The 23,360-nt window shown below is 43.3% G+C and overlaps 1 protein-coding gene across 8 annotated transcripts in view; it reads left to right on the top strand.

Moving 5' to 3' along the window:
- The window catches only part of septin9b (septin 9b), a 70,449-nt gene that overhangs the window by 40,825 nt on the left and 6,264 nt on the right, over positions 1 to 23,360 (top strand). For 5 of the 8 annotated variants that reach the window (XM_071503862.1, XM_071503863.1, XM_071503861.1 and 2 more), the window contains 5 exons: positions 13,578 to 13,763; positions 17,703 to 17,831; positions 17,987 to 18,068; positions 18,321 to 18,458; positions 22,526 to 22,643. In XM_071503862.1, coding sequence (XP_071359963.1) covers positions 13,578 to 13,763; positions 17,703 to 17,831; positions 17,987 to 18,068; positions 18,321 to 18,458; positions 22,526 to 22,643 — 653 coding nt within the window. Of the gene's footprint in view, positions 1 to 2,994; positions 3,212 to 12,664; positions 12,817 to 13,577; positions 13,764 to 17,702; positions 17,832 to 17,986; positions 18,069 to 18,320; positions 18,459 to 22,525; positions 22,644 to 23,360 lie in introns of those variants that run through there. The other 3 variants (XM_071503866.1, XM_071503868.1, XM_071503867.1) reach the window with 3 other exon arrangements.

Raw genomic sequence — 23,360 nt, 5'->3', positions numbered from 1 at the left:
GCAGAGCAACCGCAGCAAAAGAAACACAACAGGAAGTCTCCAGCAGACCCAGATATCTTCCCTGTAGATATACAGGCCAAGCCAGATGTTCTTCCTCTTCCCCCTTCTCCCCCCTGCTCCTTACTCTTCCAACCATCCCCATCCCCATTCCCATCCCCCGCCTCCTCCTCGTCCTCCTAAACTTTATCTTTTTTTTCCTCTTTCCCCTCCTTCTCCCTGCTTTCAGCCTTTCCTTCAGCTCCCTCAGGGAGGACGTGTCACTGAGTCACTTGGTCCGCTGAGTCATGGAGGTGGCTCTTTTAATCAGCTCCATATGTGCTCTGCCCTGATTGGGTGGCCTTCAGCAATCAGTCCTGACCTCCGGGCCAATCGCAGACTTTCCTCAATGGGGCACTCAGCATGCAAGTCATCACTGCATATTAGTCTTCAGTTACCTCTTCAGACCACATGATTTGAAGTAACTGAATGCTGAAATGTGTTTTGAACCAAAATGGCGACAGTGTTTGAAAAGAAAAAATAATGAAACACAACTAAAATCCCGTCATTTGAACACATGACTTTGCTTTAAAAAATCAGAGTCCTGGTGGAACTTGTGTGGAGCAGTATATACAGGCCTTATTTCTAAATGAGACGCCCACTCTCACTGCGTGCCTCCTGCCTTCCACAGTTAATCACCAAGCTCAGATTCTAATTGAATTTATTTGCTTTTCAGGCTCTTTACAGGACTAATAAAATGATGCTAATCCTGCAGACATCTACTTTAATCTTTAGTTCCCACGGGAGGAAATGGTAACTTCTGACACTGCTGGGTCATGGGTTTCATGCTGACAGCGCTGTTTATTGTTTAGTGACAGCTATATGGAAAATATTTTCTTTGATAAAAAGAGATATACAGCGGGAAGTGTCCGAATTTTAGCCCAGAACCCCAGAAAAGCTGCCTTTCAGTTTTGAGGGACAGTACAAACATTAATTTTTTGTCCCTTTTCCACACCAGACACAGACCTGAGACAGATTAGTCCTGATATCTGTTGAGACAAAGTCCAGTGCTTGACTTGATTACATTTCTACAATGAATCTATTGATAACAACAGCAAGCTGGAGCAGAGACAGCTGATACTCCTGCAGGATTTTTCAATAGCGCGACATTGTTAAAATTTGTAAATGGAAACTCAACAATAATGAATATGTTTCAGCAGCTTACAGCACAGATCACCTGATACACACACTGATCGCTGCATTCATGCTTCTGTGCATTCATTTCACATCAAAACCACAGCCAAATGTGAGCTTCAGCTCCAGCTTTGACAGGAAGGAAACATTTGTGCTGAATGTTATGAAAACCTCTGTGAGGCCTTCAGGCTTTATGCTAATGGAAAATAAGTTGAGCCATATCAACAAAGGAACAAATTAATCACCCTGTTGTTCCAGTAAGTTAAGATCAAATCAATTTTATGACCACCATCTTTCTTCAGTCTTAAAGTCTATTCTTAGAAAACATCTTTTCACATGTCGACTACGTTAGCATTCTGCAGTTAGCGGGCTGGCTGTGATGAATGTGAAGCTCTCTGTTGTGGGTGAACAGGGACACAGGAAGCACAGCAGAGCAATGCAGATTTCCAGAGAACATTTGGGTTTTGGAACAACTGTCATCTGTTTTGCAGCCAATATTGACTTCAGTGCAGCTTGATTCACTCAAGTTGTTACACGAGTATTTCATATTGCTGTAGGCTGAGTGGTGGTGGGTCAAAACAGGCGAATGAAAGTAGAGGAATCACACGTTTGTGTTTTAGTCAGAGACTCTTCTCTCTGAGAGAGGATTGTTTGTCTGGTAAATATACAACTATACAGCCAGCAGCCGCTTAGCTTAGCTTAGCACAAACTCTGGAAAAAGGATAACAGCTAGCCTGGCTAGTGTAAAGCTAACAAAGTCTATTCTACAGGTCACTAATTAACACATGATATTGTGTTTTTAATCAGTGATAAAAAGAAGCATCAAAATGACAAGCTGCAGTTTTTTTTTTTACCAAACGAGTTGTTGAAGCAGTGAAGTCACATGACGTCACTGGGCAGGACACAGCCCCAATAAAACTACAAGTTGTTTGTAGCGTCTTAATTAGTGAGCTTCACAGATTTGAGCTAGTGTGAGAGTGAAATTGTGTTTTATGGGCCAAAGTTGCGTAGATGTAAGTTAAACATGGGTTTACTGTGTGTGGGTCGATTGTTGCTCGTCCTCTCGTCGGCTGTGAGGAAAACCCAGAATGTGTTGGACTGTTTTGTTCTCTCTCTCACACACCCATGTTGCTTATGCTAAGCTAGCTGCTTCCCCCTGTTTGCAGACTTTACGCTGATGAGCTAAGCTAAGCCTGCTAGCTCAGCAAGTGGTTTTAATCTTATGATCTAAGTAAACAGATGAGCATATTTCCCAAAATGTCAAATTATTCCTTGAAAGATGTTTTTTTTTCTGTAATGGTAGAAATGTTCTGTGTTAGTCATGGATTTAGTTACAAGTCAACCACAGTTTTGAGGGATGGAGACGTGTGTGTTTCAGAGAAAAAGAGAGAGTGAGCCCTGGAGGATTCAAGGAGAGAGATGACTAAATGTTTTACACACACACACACACACACACACACACACACACACACACACGATCTAAAACCCTCCCCTGTGAAATAAAGCAGTGGGAGTGAGAGAGCAGATGGACACACAAGGACGTGGATGTACGGAGGATATTGCCTCTTGTCTTATGCAAACATTCAAGTCACACACTCACAGGAAATAACACAAACAAATGTTCCTGTATTTTGCCACAAACACACTTTGAGACTCACTTTCATTTTGATTAAACTGCACAAACACACACACACACACTCACACAGCTTTTCCTCTTGTGGGGTTACTTAATAGCACGTGGTTTGAGATAGCCTTCTACATCCACAATGTTCTCCATTCACTTTCTCTGAATGAGGGGTGTGGCTGCCGAATGCCTTCCTAGCCACTTGGGATGGGGGGTCACATGACTGTGCTGTGGGCGTGGCCAGGAGAGGAGCAGCAGCAGCCCAGCCTCACCAGCTGGAGCTGTGATTGAGAGAGAGGGAGAGGAAGAGGGAGAAGAGAAGGAGAGGAAAGGGTTGGGTGAGTTGTCGATTTTCATGTTTGCCGTGTGCTTTTCTGTTTTGCTGCGAGAGCTGTGGATTTTAGAGGAAGAAGCAGAGTAAGTGTTTCAGGGGGGGCAGAAACAGACCTGGATTTGTGTTTTGAGGCTGCTGGTGTCAAAGTTAGTTTACCAGGTGTCTCATGTGCTATGTAGAAATGAAGTGCTGAGGCTGGGGGGGGGGTATGTTGTTGGCAGGAGTTCTGTAGAAAACTCCTGATTTACTGTGCAGGTCTTAGTTTTCTTATTTCTCTTATTTTTTTCCTCTCTATGCTTTCCCTCTCCCATTGTTCAGCCATCAGGGAGAGTTTGGGGGGTCAGTTCTACCACTCTACCCCCTCCCTCCCTCCTTCAAACACTCCCCTCCTCCCCTCTTTCTGCCTTTCCCTCCCATTGTGTCTTCAGCTCTGAGCATGCATGGATAATCAATCTGCCAAATGGAGCAGAGAGCTGACCAATCAGGGTAACCTGTACCACTCTTGAAGTTGTCAGCTCTCTCTCGTCGTGTTTCCTCCCTCAGCCTCGGCTCCTGTCACATCAGCCAGAGTTTCCAGGCTGACTTTGATCCAGTGCAGTGGATTAGCCAGGCACTGATGGAGCCAAGATGTTTGGACATGATTTAATTTTGACAAACCCTTGTGCCTGTTCTCCAGAGGGTTTGTTGCCAAGTTCAAGAAGAGTTGAAGAGATGAACAGGTCATACTTTCAGTTTTAGTTGTGCTCTTCCACGGGGAATGTTATGAACTCTTCTCCTAACTCCTCTGGTGGTGGGAACAGAATTAGGCTGTGGTTAAGTCACCCCGCTTTGATTTTGTGGCCCAGAGGCCAGAAAACCAGCAATATCAGTTATCTTCTATGTTTTCAGTGCGTCATATGGTCTCGTTTCATCCAGTTTGCAGGACATTGGTTGAATAGTTGCTTTGTTGGATGTTGCACCAGAAAACTCTGTCAACTCATCACCAAAAGAAACACAGGAAAACAGACACTGAAGCAGTGGGTGTTTTCTTCTGCTCCATTTTCCATCTAGTCACATAGAGGTGTTATTAGAGACGTTCTAGATGTCCTTGCTTCGCACCAGCCGCACTACACTTAACAAGAGAAGTGATGCATTTGACTCAGGGTCACCGGCACTGTGACTCCTGCATGAATGAATTTCACTTCACTTTTTCTCAAGTCACTGTAAAAGTGTCACAGAACCAACAGAGTGAAACTGAAGTAAGCAATTCATTTGGATTTATTTTCCCACAGTTCTCAGCCTGTTGTGTCAGTGTCCTGAAGCTCAGCTTACAAGGCTTCCTAAAGCTGCCTCATATCTGATTTACATGAAGCATTATTACAGTATGCTTCACAACAGGCGCCAGTTAAAGCCACTCAGCCATTGTTTGCATGTTGCTAATCAGATTAGCTGATAGTAGTAATTCAATCACCACAGATAAACACTTCATTAGGATTGTTTGGGACCAGCAGCATGAAAAACGTTTTTTTCTTGTTGTAATTAAAAGCCTGATATCAAATCACTGGGATATAATGTTGTGTTGCAAGTAGATTTCAAACCTGATTCTTCAAAGGTAAAGCCCCCCCCCCCCCCCCTTGTTTACAGGTAACTTGTTGTTCCCACCATGTTGGACTTCTGGTCCATGTCTTTGACCAAAGAATGTGCCCTGAGGGCAGCAGAGCTGAGAGTGGAAGAGGCGTAAGCTTGTTTTACAGTAAACAATCAGACTGTTTGTCTGAAAATATTCTTTCCCACATTACAGCATTACAGTCTCCAGCTAATTGTATCCATGTGTTTACAGTAGAATCTATAATGGCCTCGTCTTATTTTCAGCAAGTGAATGGTGCAGTTATATTGTTGTTTGTGGTTTCGTCATCAGTTTGTCCACAGTGGGAGGATGTTTTCTACATGTATGTCACGGACGGGAGGAAGGCAGACATGTCATATCCTGTCAGAGGTGATAGGTTTGGGGCCTGCCAACACTGGGGGGGGGAGGGGGGTTTGTGGTGATCTCTTCTACAGAACTGGGACAGGATTGTGCTTCGAGCCTTTCTGGCTCATCTGTCACTTTGTTTTGGATTCTCTGGGGCAGTAATTAGAAATTTCAGAATCTTATTTAACAACCATTTTATATTTGTTTGCTTTACATTTACATTACAGATACACAGCTTCCAACTTCCTGAACTGTCACTGTAGTATCATGTCTCATGTATCAGCAGCAGGAGTATTGAAACATGGGTGATGCAACATTTTTGGATGCTTACTCTAGTTTCTCTTGATTTTCTCCTGCTGCTGTTTGCACTTGAGTTGAAAGACTGTACATTTATAGACAAGTATGGAAGCATTTTGGTAACAAGTCAGGAATTTCTTTTATTCTTACTACCTGAATGAGCAGTAGAGCCGTCCTCTGTCCTTCTCAGAGCATTATCACGCATCTCCAAACACCAGACAGTGTTCAAATCACAATGGTGAACTAATAGAGAGAGAGGTCAGCTCTTATTTCCTCTCATTAAGCAGTGCACAGCATCAATCGTTAAAATATTCAAAGCAGCCAGCCCCTTTCCCAGTCAATACTTGGTGGTTGTGTGATTCATTGCACCATTGGCTCCATTTGTCCTCTACCCTGCACCAGTTCCCCCCTCTGCAGCAGTGGATGGGTTTGCGGCTGGAGCCTCCTGGTTCCCCTTCCATGTTTCTGAGAAATGTTTGGGCTTTGAGTTACGGCTGTGGTCAGTTAGCCTACAGTACTGAGAGCTGCCCAGAACAGTGGGCTCTCACAGTGATACTTGGCACCACAAAGACCTCCCTGCTGCGTTGGGCTTCACTTTCTCATTTTTCTCAGTCTCTGCTCACAGCTATCATTCCAGACCCTGCTCACTCTTGTTGTGTTTTTCAGCTTGTCGCTGTTATTCCAGCATTTATCTCACATCTCATCAGTCTGTGGTCGTGCCCTTTGCCTCACTGACCCTCCATGCACAGCTCCTCCTCTCCATCTCTTCACACTCTTTCAGTCTTTGTGGAGGTGTTTTTGGACAGGTCATTATCAGTGCGAGCAGAAGTTTCCATGCATGCAGCTGCATTTCAACAGCGAGCAGCACCATCTGCTTTGCTCCCCGTTAGGCCAGGGGTCGCATTCTCATTCTCGACACAAGGGACAAGAGTGAAAGATGAAGTGGGCCAGTAGCATTCTTCAGACCCTTTCTGAAGGGCCGACGTCTGTTTGCGTCCGCTGTAGCTGTCATCAGCTTCGCCGAACCTCATCGTCTTACACGGCAGGGAGTTATTGTGACGGAGAAACGCGTCAGGATTTTCAATCTGCGCCTTCCTTTGGTTTCAAAGCGTGGATGGAGGATTGAGTGAGAGGGATTTCCTCTTGGATGTACATGACAGCCCAGTGAGAACTTCCTATATCCTTGCAGCCCCACTTCTGTCGAGCCCGCTCTGTCACTACCTACTGTAAACACACGGTTATGTTATCTCCCTCAGACAGAACACAGTGTAGCATTAAGCTCGTGGCCTCTGCTCCTTTTAAAAACACGCTTACGCTCGACATTGAGCAGGAACAAATTGGCAAATGCTTTCACAGAGATTTCGGAAAGACTTTTTGAAACACACTTTGGGTTCGTGGTTGGCCCATTGTCAGCTCATTATTAACACCTCTTGGAAAGAAATTTGAAGCTGGAAGTAAATCAGAATTTTAGGCACTGCCACAGTATCAGCTGTTACAGCACTTGTAGTCTCTCATATTTGTCCTGTCAGTTTAAACTTGTGACTGCTGTTCCTGTGTTTTTCCCTGTGCTGTTATTATTCTGACTAATCCCTGACATGAATGCCCCCCTGTGACCAGTGCACCTGTGTTGTGCGGCTTTGTCACTGCAGAGTCATATATTTGCTCTGTGTAGCAGATTCTGTGACTTATTGTCACTGTTGCAGCCAAGCCACTATTTTGTTTTCCACTATAGGTAAAAGTACCATTACTCATTGTCAGGAAAATGAGCAGTGACTGAAAATGTGTTTAAAAGTGTTTTGTTGTAACGTGGTTGTATCCTAAGATGAGACAGTGTATTTTCATTCTTTACCTGACTGAACTCATAAAACTACTCCATAAAATTTGTAGCTGATATTAAATTGTTCATATGTTAATCCCGTTTTCATGTGACACACTTAGGACTGTCAGTCAACTCTTGTGCTGCCGTCTGCTTCCTGGTCTCTCCATCTATCTCTGCCAGACACCAGCAGGCATAAAACTTTATGATCTGCTCCTCTTTAGAAGGAGCCACCAAAGGGCCAGTGGAAATGTCATCTCCGGTTTAAAAAAAAAAAAAAAAAAAAAGAAGAGGAGGGAGAGAGAGAGAGAAAAAATCAGGGAGAGTAAAAGAGAAACACACACAAGGAAAAAAATGCAACTGAGCTGCACCAGGTCAGAGATCCAGGGGTTTCACCTCATGGGAACCACGTTAAAAATGTTGTTTCAAATAGCAGACAGTGTTTAAGAGCTGCAGTAACTGTGTGAGTTAAAGTGAGTGAGTGAGTGATAGAGCAGACATGATGCCTTCTTTTCCCAAATCCCCCCCCCCCCCCGAAGGAGTGACTGGACAACTTTTGAACATGTGCTTCAGACAGACTGAAGGCAGCGATGGGAAGACGAGAGAAAACCAAGTACCTTAAAGCATCTCCTGAGAGAAATCCCATTTGTCCAGGACGTGTTAACTTATCAGTGCCTTCTCTATAATTTGGCTCATTTTCCATCAAAGGTAATATTGTTTGCTAGAAGTTAAAAGGATTTTATTCATAGTAAACAACCTCACTCATGACCCACAGGAGTGAAAACAACATTCAGGACGTTTCTTATGCTCAGCACAGGCTGAGTTTGTGATGAAGACCTGGACATGTTGTGCAGCTGGTACATGTTTGCTAGGCTGTGGTCTCTTGCTGGTATGCTGATATGACTCAGTACAACAAAGGTCAATTTTTTGGGCCTGCTACAGAGACCACGAGAAAATATCTTATTACTGTTGAGGTCTCATTTCCTTTCGATTGTATCCCGCATGACAGCGGCAGGATTTTCCAAACAGTTCATCTCAGAGTTGGAGCAAAACACTGCAAAAACAACTTTCAGGGCTGAGTGCTTCCACGATGGTAGCGTTTGTGAGATGAACTGTTTGAATACAGAACTGAAAACAGCAACAATTATAGCATGGTCAATTATGAAATCCTCTGCATAGACCAGTTCCTCGTGCACAGCGTCTGTCAGCAACTACACCGTTTAAACAGTTTGGCTCATCAGGACTAACTACACATTGTACATGTCAATCATTTCATGATGTCTTTGTGTGATTTTACTCCCCCTTTTCTTTCCCTCTCTGCAGGATATTTACCAAACTGATATTGTCAGGCCCTGGGCTGGAGTCAAACAATAACATACAAAAACCTACTTTCTCACATAATTTAAAACAGGGAAGTGGTGATGTGGCATGTGTGGATTGATGGAAACTGACTTTCTTGGGTTTTTAGGAGGTTTCTCAAGAACACAATGAAGGCTTTGTTTCGGGCATTGGCACGCTCAAGTTTCACTCAGTGAATATTAAATGTAGGGTTGTATGTGATGTTCCTGATGGGATTTTAATGAAGGCCTTGAGGGGGGGGGGGGGGGGGGAATTTCTCTGAAGGTTGTATCTGATCGAACACTTTGTTAGTTTTCCAGGGGGTTGGATTACAGGTCAGTTTAAGGAAGAAACACAGTGGCCTTGATGCTTCAGGGAAGTTGGTTATTGATATCTGTCAGCTAAATGTTTACATGTTACATATTTTTGAAATATTAACATGATGTATTGTGTTTTTGTGAAGGTTGAGGCCAGACAAGGACGCTGCCTGAAAGCCGTATTGTATTTTCTGGTCTCTGCTGAGCTGTGCTGGCCTTCAGGATTACACAACAATAAATTCTGCTGTATTCTGCTCAAATATTTTCCAACAAACGTGATGAGTTGCTCTCACTTTGAGGCTGTACACTCTATCACTTCTGTCCTGCCTAAGATAATGTAATGGTTTCAAGCGAGAGATTAACATCAAATTTTCAGAAGCTGATCCACCTTAAAAGACACATAGTGATGAATGAACAGTAATAATCCATATTTACATATTTGACCTTACTGTGCAGCAGTACTGTACAATACACGAGCCACAAGGATGAGCAATGACCTGCCTGTGGGAAAACTGCTCATTTAAGGTTTACTCCAGTTATTTAATACTATTGTAGCACTGGAGTCTAGGACCAACGCGAGGCCTGAATTTCAGGACCCATGACTCGACTTGGACTTTAGCTTTGACTGCATTCAAAATCAGAAGTTTGAGATGAGGACTCTGACTTTTTTTGACTGTGCCAAAATGGAGCACTGACACCATCTTGGATCTTAGACTCAGACTTAAACATCTGAGGCTCAAGACTCAAGGTTTAGTGACTCAACACTGGCACATCCATAAAGTTCAGGGACTTGCGACAGACATATGAGAAAAAGGTCAGAACTGAAGCAGCAGTGTGTGGATCGATCTCCAAAAACACTGGACCCTACAATTCCTGTATTTCCTGTGATTCCTGAACTCCTCACTCCCAGTTTGTGGAAAAAACTGAGATACTCCAAGCTCAAGCTGAGATAATCCCTGATGACATCACAGTGACATCATCAGGGTTATTTCTTAGACTTGGCAAATCTGCCTTCAGAGCCACAGAAAACATCCAGAGATGTTTTTGTAACTGTTTTCACAAGCTGAAAACTCACTTGTGACGAGTAAACTGACATTCATGTGTAATATTGGTGGATGCCCCTTTAAGCTACAAACATTTCTAGTGTGGAAGTAAGTGCTGTGGTTTTGTCTGCAGTGAAACCCTTGGTGACAAACAGGAAACCAAACACCCACCATAACGCTGACAAAACACACGACAGAAAGTCGTTTTTGAGCGCAGTGTGAGTTCTGAAGGAACAGCATTTCTCTTCTTTCAGAGAATATTATCCTCCAGACATAGAACAAGCAGCAAGCCCAGTATCATCTTCAGAAATGTGCAGATTCACATGTAAATGCCAGTGATAGAACTTGCAACAGCTCCCATTCAACTATAAGTGCCCTCATTTGAAGCTAAAGTACCAGAGTCATCTCTTTGATGGGATCTATCCAATCATGCAAAGAAAAAGCCTGAACTCATCTCCATTCATTAAACAAAGCTCTCGAATCAGCTAATCCTGAAGTGCTGCTATTGCACATCACGAGGTAAAAGAGAAAAAAACCCTCTGCCTGGTGTATTTACTGGAACTTATCTCCACTCATAACATCTGTTTGCAGTTTAATGGAGCTGTTTTCATTTGGAGAGTTTGTATCGATGAAGGGTGATAAGAGGCAGGCCAAATATTTTGATGTGTTTTCTCATTTAAGGGTCAGGAAGGTTCATGAATGCACCTGCTTGGTGCTGTGCACAGGTCAGTTTCCCATATTTTTCATTTGAATGAGCTGTGCTCCTCACTGGCTCGCTGTGGCTGTTTTTGGCTGCAGCTAAATAAAACAGCTCTTTCTGGAATTTTATTCCAGTGAAGTCTCACATGTCTGATACAGTGTTCTATTTTGATGCATCCGCGGGTCCGTCTGTATCTTTGAGAGCAGTTTGGATGTAACGGCTGAGGCCACTGAGTCGTGATCTGAGTCACACTGCGCAGCTCTGTTCATTTGGAATGAGATTACTCATCCACTAATGTGGTTGTTTGCAGTAGCAAAGGTTGTTACCGTTTTCTGTGTGGAACAGGTCTGAGTCTTGAAGAGACACTTGAGAGGCTGTTGTAGATGTGCTGTAAATGACAGAGCTGAGACAGTGGTATTGCTCATGGGCAGCTCATCTTTAGAGAGTGAACGGGGCGTCGTTAGGAAGCAGTGCTGATAAATGTGGACTTTAAGAGAAGGAGAAGTGAATGTACAGCAGGGTGGTTGGCAGGTTGAGTAACATTTTGACTCTCCTGGTGCTGCTCTATGTTCTTCCCTTTTCCATTGCAAGTGCTCATGTGTCTAACCTTTGCTTGTTGTTGTTACTACGGCTGAGTTTGTTACAGTGAGACTGTCGGTCTATTCTTAGAGCGCGGCCTCGTAAGCCGGCAGATGGCCCGTGGCTGGCGTGGTCGCGGTGCCCAGCAGGCAGTTCGGCTGCAGACCTGGAGAATGTCATTAGAGCTCATTTACATTGTCTCATTCAAGAGGCTGCTGATGCAATCACCAGGGTTCAGTGCAGTTAGCCAGATGCTGCTTTGTGACACTGCAAAAATTAGCAAACACATCTCAAAGAGACGTGAGAGGAGTCGATTCCAAAACAATAAAGTCAGGATTATTGTTTCTGTGTAAGCACTAAATCAGCTCCGGCCCACCGTGATGCAGTTTGCACAGAAGGTTCACATTAGAGCATGGACTGACTGTCCTGAATGTTAGGGTTGATGTTATACTGATTCAGTCTTAGCATAAAGGGAAATTGCCCCTTTTGAATGTGGAAATTATTGTGCAAAGACAAAACCTATTATCCTGAGTATTTACTGACTGTTGATGGGCTCATGGGGAGGGATTTTTCTCAAGATTTTAGTAATGTATTTATTGAGTTTTAGCCAAGCCCCATGAGCTCCCACAGCACAGTTCATCACACTGTGTGGGAACTGAAGGTCGGAGACACTGACAGATGAAGCCTGCTGAAGGTGTGGTACAGCCCTTCCTCATACATGTAGTCCAGAGCTGTAGCTCTTGTGTCTTTTGTGGAACAGAGAAAAATGGTTCCCATGAGTTTAGATTTTTATGATGTGCAAGTGTGTAGGAGGGTGAACATTGTGATGATGCTTTATAGCTTCACATTGGTTAATTAAGAGGTGGTTACACTGAATCTTCTGAATTATTACATCGAATTTCATCCTCTATGAGTGTGTGAATCTGTTTTTCTTTGGTGTGTGTGTGTCTGTGTGTTTAGCTCCTTAATGGAAACAGGTAACACTTTTTCCAGGACTAAGTCACAGAGGCCCAGAGAGGAAGGTGCTTCTTTTCCTTCTGAAAAGTCCGTACATCATAGTTGTCGTAAAAACTGGAAAACTGGTAGTCGGCCAGATCATGAGTCTTTCACACTGTCTCTTCTACCTTCCCAGGACGGGAAAACTCTGAACAGGATGACCTGGTATGAGAAAATGTTCCACTGCCATGTGTGTTTCATTTATATTCATATCACCAGCAAGCGCACTGTTGCTAAAGCACATTACAGGCAGGCCGCTGCAGTGGCATCCCAGACAGACAAATCAAAAACACAAAGGCTTCTATGTTCTTCACCAAAAACGGATTGTGATGCTGCTGTTTTAATGAAAGTTTCTCCCCCAGAAAGAGGTGAGGATATAGTCAGGATGGATGTGTCCATTCAGCTTCAGGTGCCTGCGTCTGTGGTTTGTAGTGTCTGTGACTGCAAACCTCACACAGACACTACCAAATTTCTGGTGCAGCACAGGAAATGTTGTCTCCTCCTACATGAAGTGTGTGAGTCGTCTGCTGCTGCTGCTGTGAGCACACATTAGCACATTTGGCAAAGTCGAGCTGTTTTTTTAGCTTGCCTGTTGCAGCAGTGCCTTGGCACAGCATTCGTCTCCTGCCAACTGGTCCTCCTTAAATTGAGGTAAGCTGTGATTTGTAGTTGGCAGCTCCTTCGCTCAACAAGGTCTGCCCTTTTTTTTTTTTATTCCTAATTCTTCTACGATCATGAAATTCATCTGTAGTCCACAGCTGCACTCTTCCACTTTGGCTTCAACTCCCACATCATTTGTTTCTGAAAAGTTTGAATTTCTTTTGTGGGCTGTGCTGCTAACATGAGCCGGTTGCTGGGTGAAATTTATGCAACATTAGGAAGCAGATGTGTGCCTGTTCTCATTTGATTTATTGGTTAGTTTTATAGTTGAGTGTGTGTTTTGGAGTAAGGATTACTGGGAAAATAAGTATTCTTTATGCACATGTGTGCACATCTGTCTCCCTGCTGGCACAAGCTGGGTTTTTGGCAGACAGTCTAAATGACAGATTATCACCTGTCAGTGTTGTCTTGTATAAAGGCGAGTGTTCATAAATGTGAGTTTAAAGTCTGGTATATCCTGTTTCACACAGGAAATGAACTTCTCAGATCAATATCTTCCTTAGTCTTCACACTGAACGTGGCGTTCTCTGCACTTAACACGATTTCATATGCGTTCGTGAACTGAGCCATGCAGCCGTTTTTCACAGTACTGCCTCCATTTTTTATGACCAACTTGATTTGTTGCTTTGAAGATTTACCATCTCAAAAGTCATGCTTGATGCATGCATATAGAAATCATAACATAGAAATCTACAACCTAAATTAACATCTATTTATTTCTTCTTCTTGTCTCTTTTCTTTGTATCCCTCAGGGTCAGAGGTCAATCTGAGCCACAGCAACATGTCTGAGTCCGTCAAGCCCAACCAGCCCAGTCCTCAGGGTAAGGGGGAGAAGACCAATGGCAGCGACTTTAGCTATGTGGGCATTGATGCCATCCTGGAGCAGATGAGGAGGAAGGCCATGAAGCAGGGTTTCGAGTTTAACATCATGGTTGTGGGTGAGTGAGACATCACATCAACACTATTCAGTTTGATTGAGACAGTTTCAATCAATGCACAAAACATAGAAAAAGCTAGAGCAAGAAAAAAGACATGGCAAGAAACAGCTGCCACATGGACGTGCGTGCGTGCGTGCGTGCGTGCGTGCGTGCATGTGTGTGTGTGTGTGTGTGTGTGTGTGTTACTCTTATTTTTTTTGCTCCTTATGATTTGAAAAACAAAAATGATTCACAATGTAGAGTCTCTTCAGAAAGTTTTCAGTCCCCTTGAATTTTCCTGCGTTTGTGTTGTTATTTTTATGTTGCTGGCCCCAACCTTGTCTCCCATGAATTATCTTCATATGCAAACAATTTACAAAAGTGATTTAGCTCCATGGGAATCATTTAGTGTCAATAGTGAATGTGAAGGTCAAGGTGAGTGGGACATAAATCACTTGCCTGAATCAGGTTTGACACCTTTTTATATTTAGCAGATAACCAGAATCTGACCTTTACCATAACCAGGTGCGTGAACTGACCCACGCTGAAGTCGTGCTTTCATTGCCACGAGAAGATTTTGTGTGGAAAACAAGCTGCATGAAATGTTAGCAGTTTTTCAGCCTCGCAGGATGTAGCATACAAAATCATAGCTTGTATAAACATATCATTCTTGTGGGAACAGGTGGTCGGTCGCCTTACTGTATGAATGCAACAGAAAATCTGTGGTATGATGTTAAGATTAGCTTTAACTGCTTCTCATCCGGCCTGACCTTCAGCTCGATGTTGAGCTTGATTACACATTCATGTTAGATTTGTATAAAACTCTATCCTTAAATCTAAACTGACGCAGATGTATTCAGGAGAACCTGAAGCTGTAATTGCCTCCAAATGTCTTATGTTTACAACAGCTATTGAGTCAGTATTGAATTCAGCAAAAAAAAAAAAAAAAAAATCGGATGGTAGCCATTGGAAACATTTTCAATTTAGGCTGCAACAACTCAAAATGTAGAACAAACCAAGCAGCAGGTTCAGTTCTTACTGAAGCTGCAGTCCAGAATAAGACACAGTGTAGAAGTCAGCACTAAATGTACACACACACACACACACACAGTACACATCTGTTCTCACTGTCAGGATGCCAGTCACATACACATAATGCTTAATGTGCAGATTCTCTGAGCTGCAAAACACTTGTTTATTCTTTTTCTTCATCATATTCATCATCACACTTTTCCTGTGCAGCCATAGAAAGCAAAGAAACAAATGTTTGGTTTTGCAGTTGTTCTTTTATGGCTCAGCCAGCATGGTTCCTCAACATCTTCATCTTTTCTTTGTGTGCATGATGGAACAAACAAACACACACACACACACACACTTGAGTGGATAAAAGGAGGCTGTCAGGCTGAGAAAGTGGCATAATGATGGCGATTACTCTGACGAGGCCGAGCACACACGACTGAGGGAGCACTCACACTCCTTAGAGAGCTGCAGCATACCGTCATGCACGTACATGTACACACACACACACACACACACACACACACACATCCATGAAGGCATCTCTGCACTTGCACGCAGGCGAGCACATGTGAAATAAAAACAAACCAATGTGCATATTACAATATATGATGCGTGAACAAGTTTTTTTTTTCACTCATTTAAATATAGTTCCTCAGCAAAATGCCAAGCCTTGGTGTCTCTGTTGTTACTGTAGATTGCTGTCTGTTTGAGTTCTGGCCCTGCGGGGCAAAGTTTTGTGCACACAGAGCGATAGCATGTTGGCACATCTCCATGGAGACGTCCCGCAACAGGACTCAGTGCATATGAACTGATAAGAGGCGTGTAGATTTGACAAAGAGACATAGTGAAACAACACTGACTTTAATTTTTGTCAGACCTGCATCTCAGTTTTCATCACTGTTGCAGGCAAAGTGCACATTCCCACGTAACGCTGACATGTATCCACTTGCACAGCTCCGACACCTCAAGGACAAATGAAACTTGTGTCATTAGATGATATATAACACTGTGTTGTGAAATGACACTCTCACGCTGTGCAGTAGAATACAATGCAAGTTTACAATGGAGTTTAAACTGATATGAAGTGATTTTTAATTGCCAGAGGGAAGTTTGATAAATGGTTCTTTAGCAGCATCTCAAGTTCGTCTGGCTAATGTGTTTGCAAACACCTCTCTGGAGTCATATTGTAAGGCCAGTGTTGACCTGCCTTTTGCACTCGGTCTGTGAAATCCTGAGCAAAATCTCTTTGGCTTATTATATGTCCGAGTTTTTTTATTCAGCCACTGGTGTGCACAGTGTTGTAGAGGTGTTTGCTGCAGGTTTGATTAATTTGCTGGTTGCTTATGTAAATGAGGCAAACACTTAAAGAATGCATTGATAACACTGGGTAGAAATAAGATGTATAAAGATGGATTCTAATAAAGTTTCCGTTGTATAACAGAGTTGTCACTTGGATGGCCAGTGAGGATGTGAAAGGTTAGAGCAGCTGTGGTCTTGGCCCTGTCCCTTGTGGGCCCCTCCATGAGATGTATTTGCCTGATCCCTGCCCTCAGCCAGCTGACCTTTTTGAATCGCACCATGCAGAGAGGCCAGCCAGGGTGTCTTACTGTGTGTGTGTGTGTGTGTGTGTGTGTGTGTGTGTGTGTGTGTGTGAGAGCGAGAGAGAAAATGTTTGAGTGTGGGTAAATGCATGAGAACTCTGCATGTGTGATTATGTGACAGAGAGAGAGAGAGAGGTGGAAAAAGCCGCCCTGGGTGTCGCAGAGAGCCTGGCAGCTTGGCAACGCTCCACACGCCACAGTAGACGCCCACAGGGGCTGTGAACGGAGGGCGGGAGAGAGTAACGGAGGGGAAACGTGAAGTGTGCTGTGCCACATATGTTTATGTTGCTTTCACGTGAGAAATATCAAATCACAAATACTTTAAAAGTGTGTTAATATGTTAAAATAAAGGTAAACCCATATTCTCCTTTACTGATGTTTTATTTTAAACAAGTTCACAGTATCTACTGTAGTGGAGCCTTCTGTCTGTCGTTAAACACAGAATGTGTTTCCAAGGTAAAAAAAAAAAACACAAATAAAAGTAGTAAAAAGTTGCATTGTGAAATCAGTCATTTATTTCTGAAATGCCCTGTCACCCTGTAGACGTGTCTCACCAGCTTCATCCCTAGATGGAAAATAATTTAAACATATTTTGAAAACATTTTCTTTAAGTTTCCTATTTCAGTTACAGAGATTTAATACCTAATGTGTGCACAGTGTAAGACTCGTGTATTGTAGCCACAGTTATGGTAATTATCCTTATGTAAGGTAAAATTAGTACGAGATGGAGCTGAAGGAAAACGTAGGTTCTATTACCATAATATGAAAAGTGGACATTTATATTTACAGTAAAGAAAAATGAAACCATAGGACAGGAATGTTGCCCTAACTTCTTTTTAATCAAGAATAGTTTATTTGGTCTGAACTGTCGGATTTGTTAGTAACAAAAGGAAGAAGAGGTCAAGGGTCACAGGTATAAGATCATCCTGAGGTGCTTCACCTTGGTGTAAACTGCACATCCACCTTCCCCTGGTGGTGTGGGCGCCGTCATGTATCTTAAAATAGTTAAAAATGGCTTTTGAATATTTGTCTACTGTGGTGTGTGTGTGTGTGTGTGTGTGTGTCTGTGTGTGTGGGGTCTATACAATACATCTGTCCTCTCGACCTCCACAGCTTGCTTGTCTGACCCTGCAGCTGTCCTGCTACGCTCATAGTCCATCATTAACAGACACACGTGCGCACACACACACACTCACCACACAACCCACACAGAAGGAATGATGTCATGTGCACATTAAAACCCTGAAAGAAACTTTTGTTTGAATTGAATGAGGCTTCTGACTTTAACAACTTTGCCCTTGTGACTGTTTTCCCTGTTTCTCTAACTCTGTGTTTCCAGGGCAAAGCGGCCTGGGGAAGTCCACTCTGATGAACACCCTGTTCAAATCCAAGGTGAGCCGTAAATCAGTTCAGCCCAACCCGGAGGAGAGGATCCCCAAGACCATCGAGATCAAGTCCATCAGTCACGGTTGGCCAATGCTCACGTTCAGTAACCTGCAGTCTACTTACAATACTTGCAGTGTTATTAATATGCAGCGTGTTTGTTCCCTGCTCTGTCATTTTGTTCTGTCTATCTGTGTGTGTCCAAAAGAATTACTGACAAAATAACTTTTCTTTGTCCAGACATTGAGGAGAAAGGGGTGAGGATGAAGCTGACAGTAATCGACACTCCCGGTTTTGGAGATCAGATCAACAATGAAGACTGGTGAGCTAAGGTTATTTAACCCCGTGGCCTTGGTGGCTCTTCCCAGAGTCCCTTCCCTCGTTACATTTGTATGGTTACTCATTCAGTCCATAAGGTTATCAAAGCCAAACTTCAGTGTCTTATCAAAAACACATGGTGTTTCGTTAGAAAGTTTGTCTAAAATTTTTTTTTTTTTTTTACTTATAGCAGCTGTTAAAGAAAAGCATTTGTTGAGGTATAAAAAGTGACCTTCTCTGCGTCTCCTTTCGTCAGCTGGCAGCCCATTATGAAGTTCATCAACGACCAGTATGAAGCCTACCTGCAGGAGGAAATCAACATCGACAGGAAGAAGAGGATCCCAGACTCCAGGGTGCACTGCTGCATATACTTCATTCCTCCCACGGGCCACTGGTAGGATAACGTATCAAAGAGACACATTCTTGTGACTAAGTGCCCCATTTTTTGTTCCTCATCCCACCAGTTTCTCCCACAGCCAAAGAGATGAATCAGGCCTTCTGGGACTCTTTCCCTCGACCTATTGTCTTTCCACAGATCCTTAACTGTGTCCTTCTCCAGCGCTTCTCTTTCATCGCTCTCTCCAGTGACCACATGTTGAACTCATTCTCTCCTCAGAGACACTGAAGTATCACTTGAAGAGTCAGATTTCACAAAGAAACTGGACTCTGCAGTTCTCACAGTGGAGAGAGGTAGAGAGACAGTGAAACAACTACAGGACATAGAGAGTGGTTTGTCTTGAACAGGAGAAATGGTAGTGGTAGAGTTGATTATGATGAGGCTTATTGATTAGTATATTCACCTTTATTATCTCAAGATTGTCTACCGTGCCCCAATTTACCATTATCCTAATTTATTGTTTCACTATGCCTAAAACTATTTTTCTGCTGAATTTGATTTTGCAAAAACTGCTGCATCAGAGGTCTGGTTGTAATGATTGTGATCTATTTCCTGTCACTGGTCAGACACTCACACATTTTAATGAGGCTCTGCAGCAGCACGAGACTGGATCTGGATCCTGGAACAAGCTTGTCCTTGGTGTAAATGACGCTAACACACTAAGGTCCATTTAATTGTAATAATAACAATAATGATGTAATTGTGCACAAGATGTGTCAGAGTACATTAAATGAAGAAAGATGTTGCAGAATCAAAAACGGTTGTGTCCAAAATGTCCTCATGGCGTCTTGGCAAAGCCTCACGTCTCTGGTTAAACAACCAGGTGGAGGCTGTTTGCTTCACTTACACAATGCTTCAGCTACGCTTCACTAATGCCGAGATGATGCAAACCACATTTCTCCTGCTGCTTTGTCAGTGATTAGGGTCATTTTCTCCACTCGACTCTGTAATTAGTTTGATTCAGCAGCGATGAGTGCTGTGTCCTCGTGTGCACTGAGAGTCAGGGAGGACGCGCTGCCTCACATGCAGACGGTGGTTGAGAGAGGCGTCTTGATCGGGGTACTGAGTTGTACACAAGTAGATGAAAACACACAAAACACTCATGTGCACCAACTGTTAACACACTCTCTCTGACCATCTGACTGCATATCTCAGTGACGGCTCCATCCACTGCTGCTTCATATTTCTCTGCACTGAACTCAACAGTTGTCCACTTAAACCTTCTGTCTATGAGTGGGGGATGACATGTGTGTTACTGTGGGTCCCGCTGTTTGACAGACCCCCTCATCATCTGCTCATGTTGCCACAGCTGCTGCTGCAGAGTGTGTGTGTGTGTGTGTGTGTGTGTGTGTGTGTGTGTGTGTGTGTGTGTGTGTGTGTGTGTGTGTGTGTGTGTGTGTGTGTGTGTGTGTGTGTCTGGTCATGTAAAGCAGTGCAGGTCGTGGACTCAAGTGGGCAGCGGGCATGCTAACACTTGTATAACTACACTATGTGGATGCTCTGAGCGTGTTTGTGTGTCGTCTTGCTTACAGCTGCACAGTTCAGCTCAGTTCAACAGCACCTCTCTCCTCTTTCTTTCACTCTGCGCTGCTTCCCTCTCTCAGCTGCTATATCCTCAAACGTTGTCCCTGAAGTCTGACTACCCATGCACACAAAGACACCAGATACACACACTTCACTGGAGCACGAATACATGCAAATCCAGACTGAGTTTGAAAACAAAGATGCAAACATCTGTCAGGAAGTGGTGTCTTCCTTATGACCAACCAGAGAGCTGTAGGCATGAGAACAAAAGAGACATCTGTTGGGGGCTACCGTTTCAACCTGGCAAAGAGAGGAATATAGTGAAAGACAGAGTTTAGATAGGGAGGCTTAGAATATCCAACATACAGACATGTGGTACACACTTGCAATCAAATATTCGATGCATAGCAGTTACAGAAATAATAGCACTTCAGTTTGTGGTGGATAAGTTTTGTTATCCTACCACAGATTTAATCCTGGTTCATGAGGGGAAAAAGTGCTGGAACAAATCTAGAAACTCTAAAATCTTACTTACTATTATTCTCTTTATGCTTATTTTTCCCTTTTTCATTTCACACACTAATAACAGCTGAAGTTTTAAATTGGGGCCTGTTACCAATTACACAGACATGATGCCAAAAACCTCTGGATCCCTCTGCCATGTGACCACAGTCCAAGAATGACAGGCAGGAACATTCTGACAGAAATTCCCTGGTAGCTCTTAAAGCCCTCTATCATTGTAGATATGCTGTTTTTTTCTCCTTTGATTGCCTTGTTTGAAGCATTACAAACAGCATCTTGTATTTATCGAGGCTCTAATGTCATTTGCATGTCAGCAATTTGCTTTTAAGTTGCTTTTGTGGTTTCAGATAGATGAACAGTGCTCAGTGAAGCTGAACGCAGTCTTGGCATCAGCAGCCATTTCTGATAATGGCAGAGTCAGCCACACTATTTTCCCTCTGGGTAGTCTTGTTGCTACCTCATTTAACATGTCTTCCTGAGAAAAAGAAGGCTGCACTTTGACTCTCATCAGCTCAGAGCTGGTTTCTGGTCTATTACTGAAACAGAGAGAAGGAATAGCTTTCTGCACGGTGGTAGGTTGTTTACTCCTCTTATTATTTGACCACAGAGGTTATTGTTCTCAATTTAATCATAAACATGACGGCTGCTTCTTTAACCACATAAATGGGACAATTTGTGCGTGCATGCAAGCATAAGAATGTGAATCTCTGCATGTGTGTATACATGCCACGTATTTATTGTCCATAGAACACATGTTTGTGTGCAAGGACACGTGTACACATTAGTGTGCATGTATGCTCAGTCATGCCTGTGACACAGCACACATGCCAACATGCCTTGTACATTCATGCATCTGTGCACACACAGTTTATGTATGCACTTATGTAATTTATATTTGATGAACATTCAGAGGGAGATTATCAACCATCAACCTCTGCTCTTGTCTTTGATATCTCGCTCTTCCTCTCTGCATGCATACACTGGCTGGTTGTCCCCTCAGCATGAAAAATGCATAAAATATAATGCTCTATATTATATTTTGATTAATGCATCACTTACTGTGTCATCTCTCTCTACCTTTGTGCATCTGTTTCTCCTTCCCTCTCTCTCACTCCATGTAACACATGCTCCTTGTGTTTCATCACACGATCATGGTGACATGCCTGTCAGTCACTGAGGAGCGCAGCCAGGCCCCTCCTCCAGCTGCTGCTGGGTCTTTGAACCAGGTTGACCTGGCTTGGTTGGGGCTAATTGGAGGGCAGAGCAGACAGCATGAGGGGAGTCTGTCTGGAGGAGCAGCTAGAGGCCAGATTGAAACAGAACAAAAAAGCCTGGAGGGCAGAGAGAAATGGCAAACGCTGGGAACAGAACAGTGTAGGCTGACACGTGGTCAGTGCTGATCATTGCTGTACCAGAGGCAAACACAAAGCTGTAACAAAAGAAGAGTGAAAACCTTACTTTAAAACACTGTGGTAAGAAAAACACATGAAGATACTTTATCCAAATTTGCTTTGAGTTAAACAAAAGCAGAATATTAAAGACAGTAAACAGAGAGCTGCTTTTATGCATCAATCCTCATAATGAATGTGCACGCTCATCTACAGGTTACTGAAATCACAGCTAGGAGAGTGTAACAGGAAGATACTTCAACAAAACAGCTCCATATGTTAAAGCAGTCTGATGAGGGTCAATGTCAGACACCAGGGGCGGATGAATGTATTGGAGAAGACCATGATTGCCCTCTAGTGGTTGCTCAGTTCCATTACATTCATATCTTAGTGATACACATGTTGTAGAGTCCTGCAGTCCTGCACATCTTTTCATCCACACTGGATCCAGGAGAAATGAATGAGAAGGGGAAAGGTTTCCACCTGAGAACCTCTTGGAGCAAAAACACATGAATCTACTTTGTTGTGGGTTGAAATGTTTTCTGGCTCCATCTGCAGGGCAACACAAAGGTACAGTTACATTCATACAAAAACTTCAAGTCATGCTCTGTCGTCTCTTTTCTCCTTCAGTCTCAGGCCTCTGGATGTGGAGTTCATGAGGCGTCTCAGTAAGGTGGTCAACATCGTCCCCGTCATCGCCAAGGCCGACACGCTCACCCTGGAGGAGAGGGACTACTTTAAACAGACGGTGAGAGGTGCCAGGCACCACAAACAAAAGCCATCTGGGCGAACCCATACTGTACCCATCATGGGAAGTACTGTATCATCTCACAGCTGTAACACTTTGACAGTCATGCCCAGCACAGACGGAAGCATTTAAGAGCAATTTATTTGAAGCATTTACTTACTGAGAGGCGTTCCACAATTCTGGCACGTTAGTAGAAGGGGAACCTCTGCCCAGTTGCCAACCGAGCAGGCAGGCCCTTCATTACCAGTGAATCGCAGGGTGACTGTACAAGTCAGCCAAGTTCAGAGAGGCCTGCTCTGGTGGTGGTGCATGAACAAACATGACCAGATTTAAAGTTAGAAAAAGTTAGTTAGAAAATGGCATCGCTGTAGCAACAATGAATATTCATCTGTCAATCATTCACCTGGTCCACAGCTTTGGTCCAGGCTGAAATCTTGTAGAGGCATTCTGGACTCCCTGGTGATGTTTCCTAATGACTTTGGTAATCCACTGACTCTTCCTTCAGTGCCACCATGAGGCTGATATTTTTGATGCCTAATAACTATTGGATAGATGCTATTTGGTGCAGATATCCGTGGTGCTTTATTAACTTTATAATTCCCAGATTTTTCTTATGGTGTCACTTGCAAGTCCAAATTTAACCTGGTCCAATATTCTGGTTCCCATCAGCCATCAATTTTGCAAATTAGCAAAGGTTAGCATGCAAACACACCAAAC

Source organism: Trachinotus anak, unplaced genomic scaffold, assembly GCF_046630095.1.
Source record: "Trachinotus anak isolate AG129_WGS33_773 ecotype Australia unplaced genomic scaffold, CSIRO_AGI_Tana_v1 ptg000019l, whole genome shotgun sequence".
NCBI classification, from domain to species: domain Eukaryota; kingdom Metazoa; phylum Chordata; class Actinopteri; order Carangiformes; family Carangidae; genus Trachinotus; species Trachinotus anak.
This window is presented reverse-complemented; position numbering and strand designations above follow the sequence as displayed.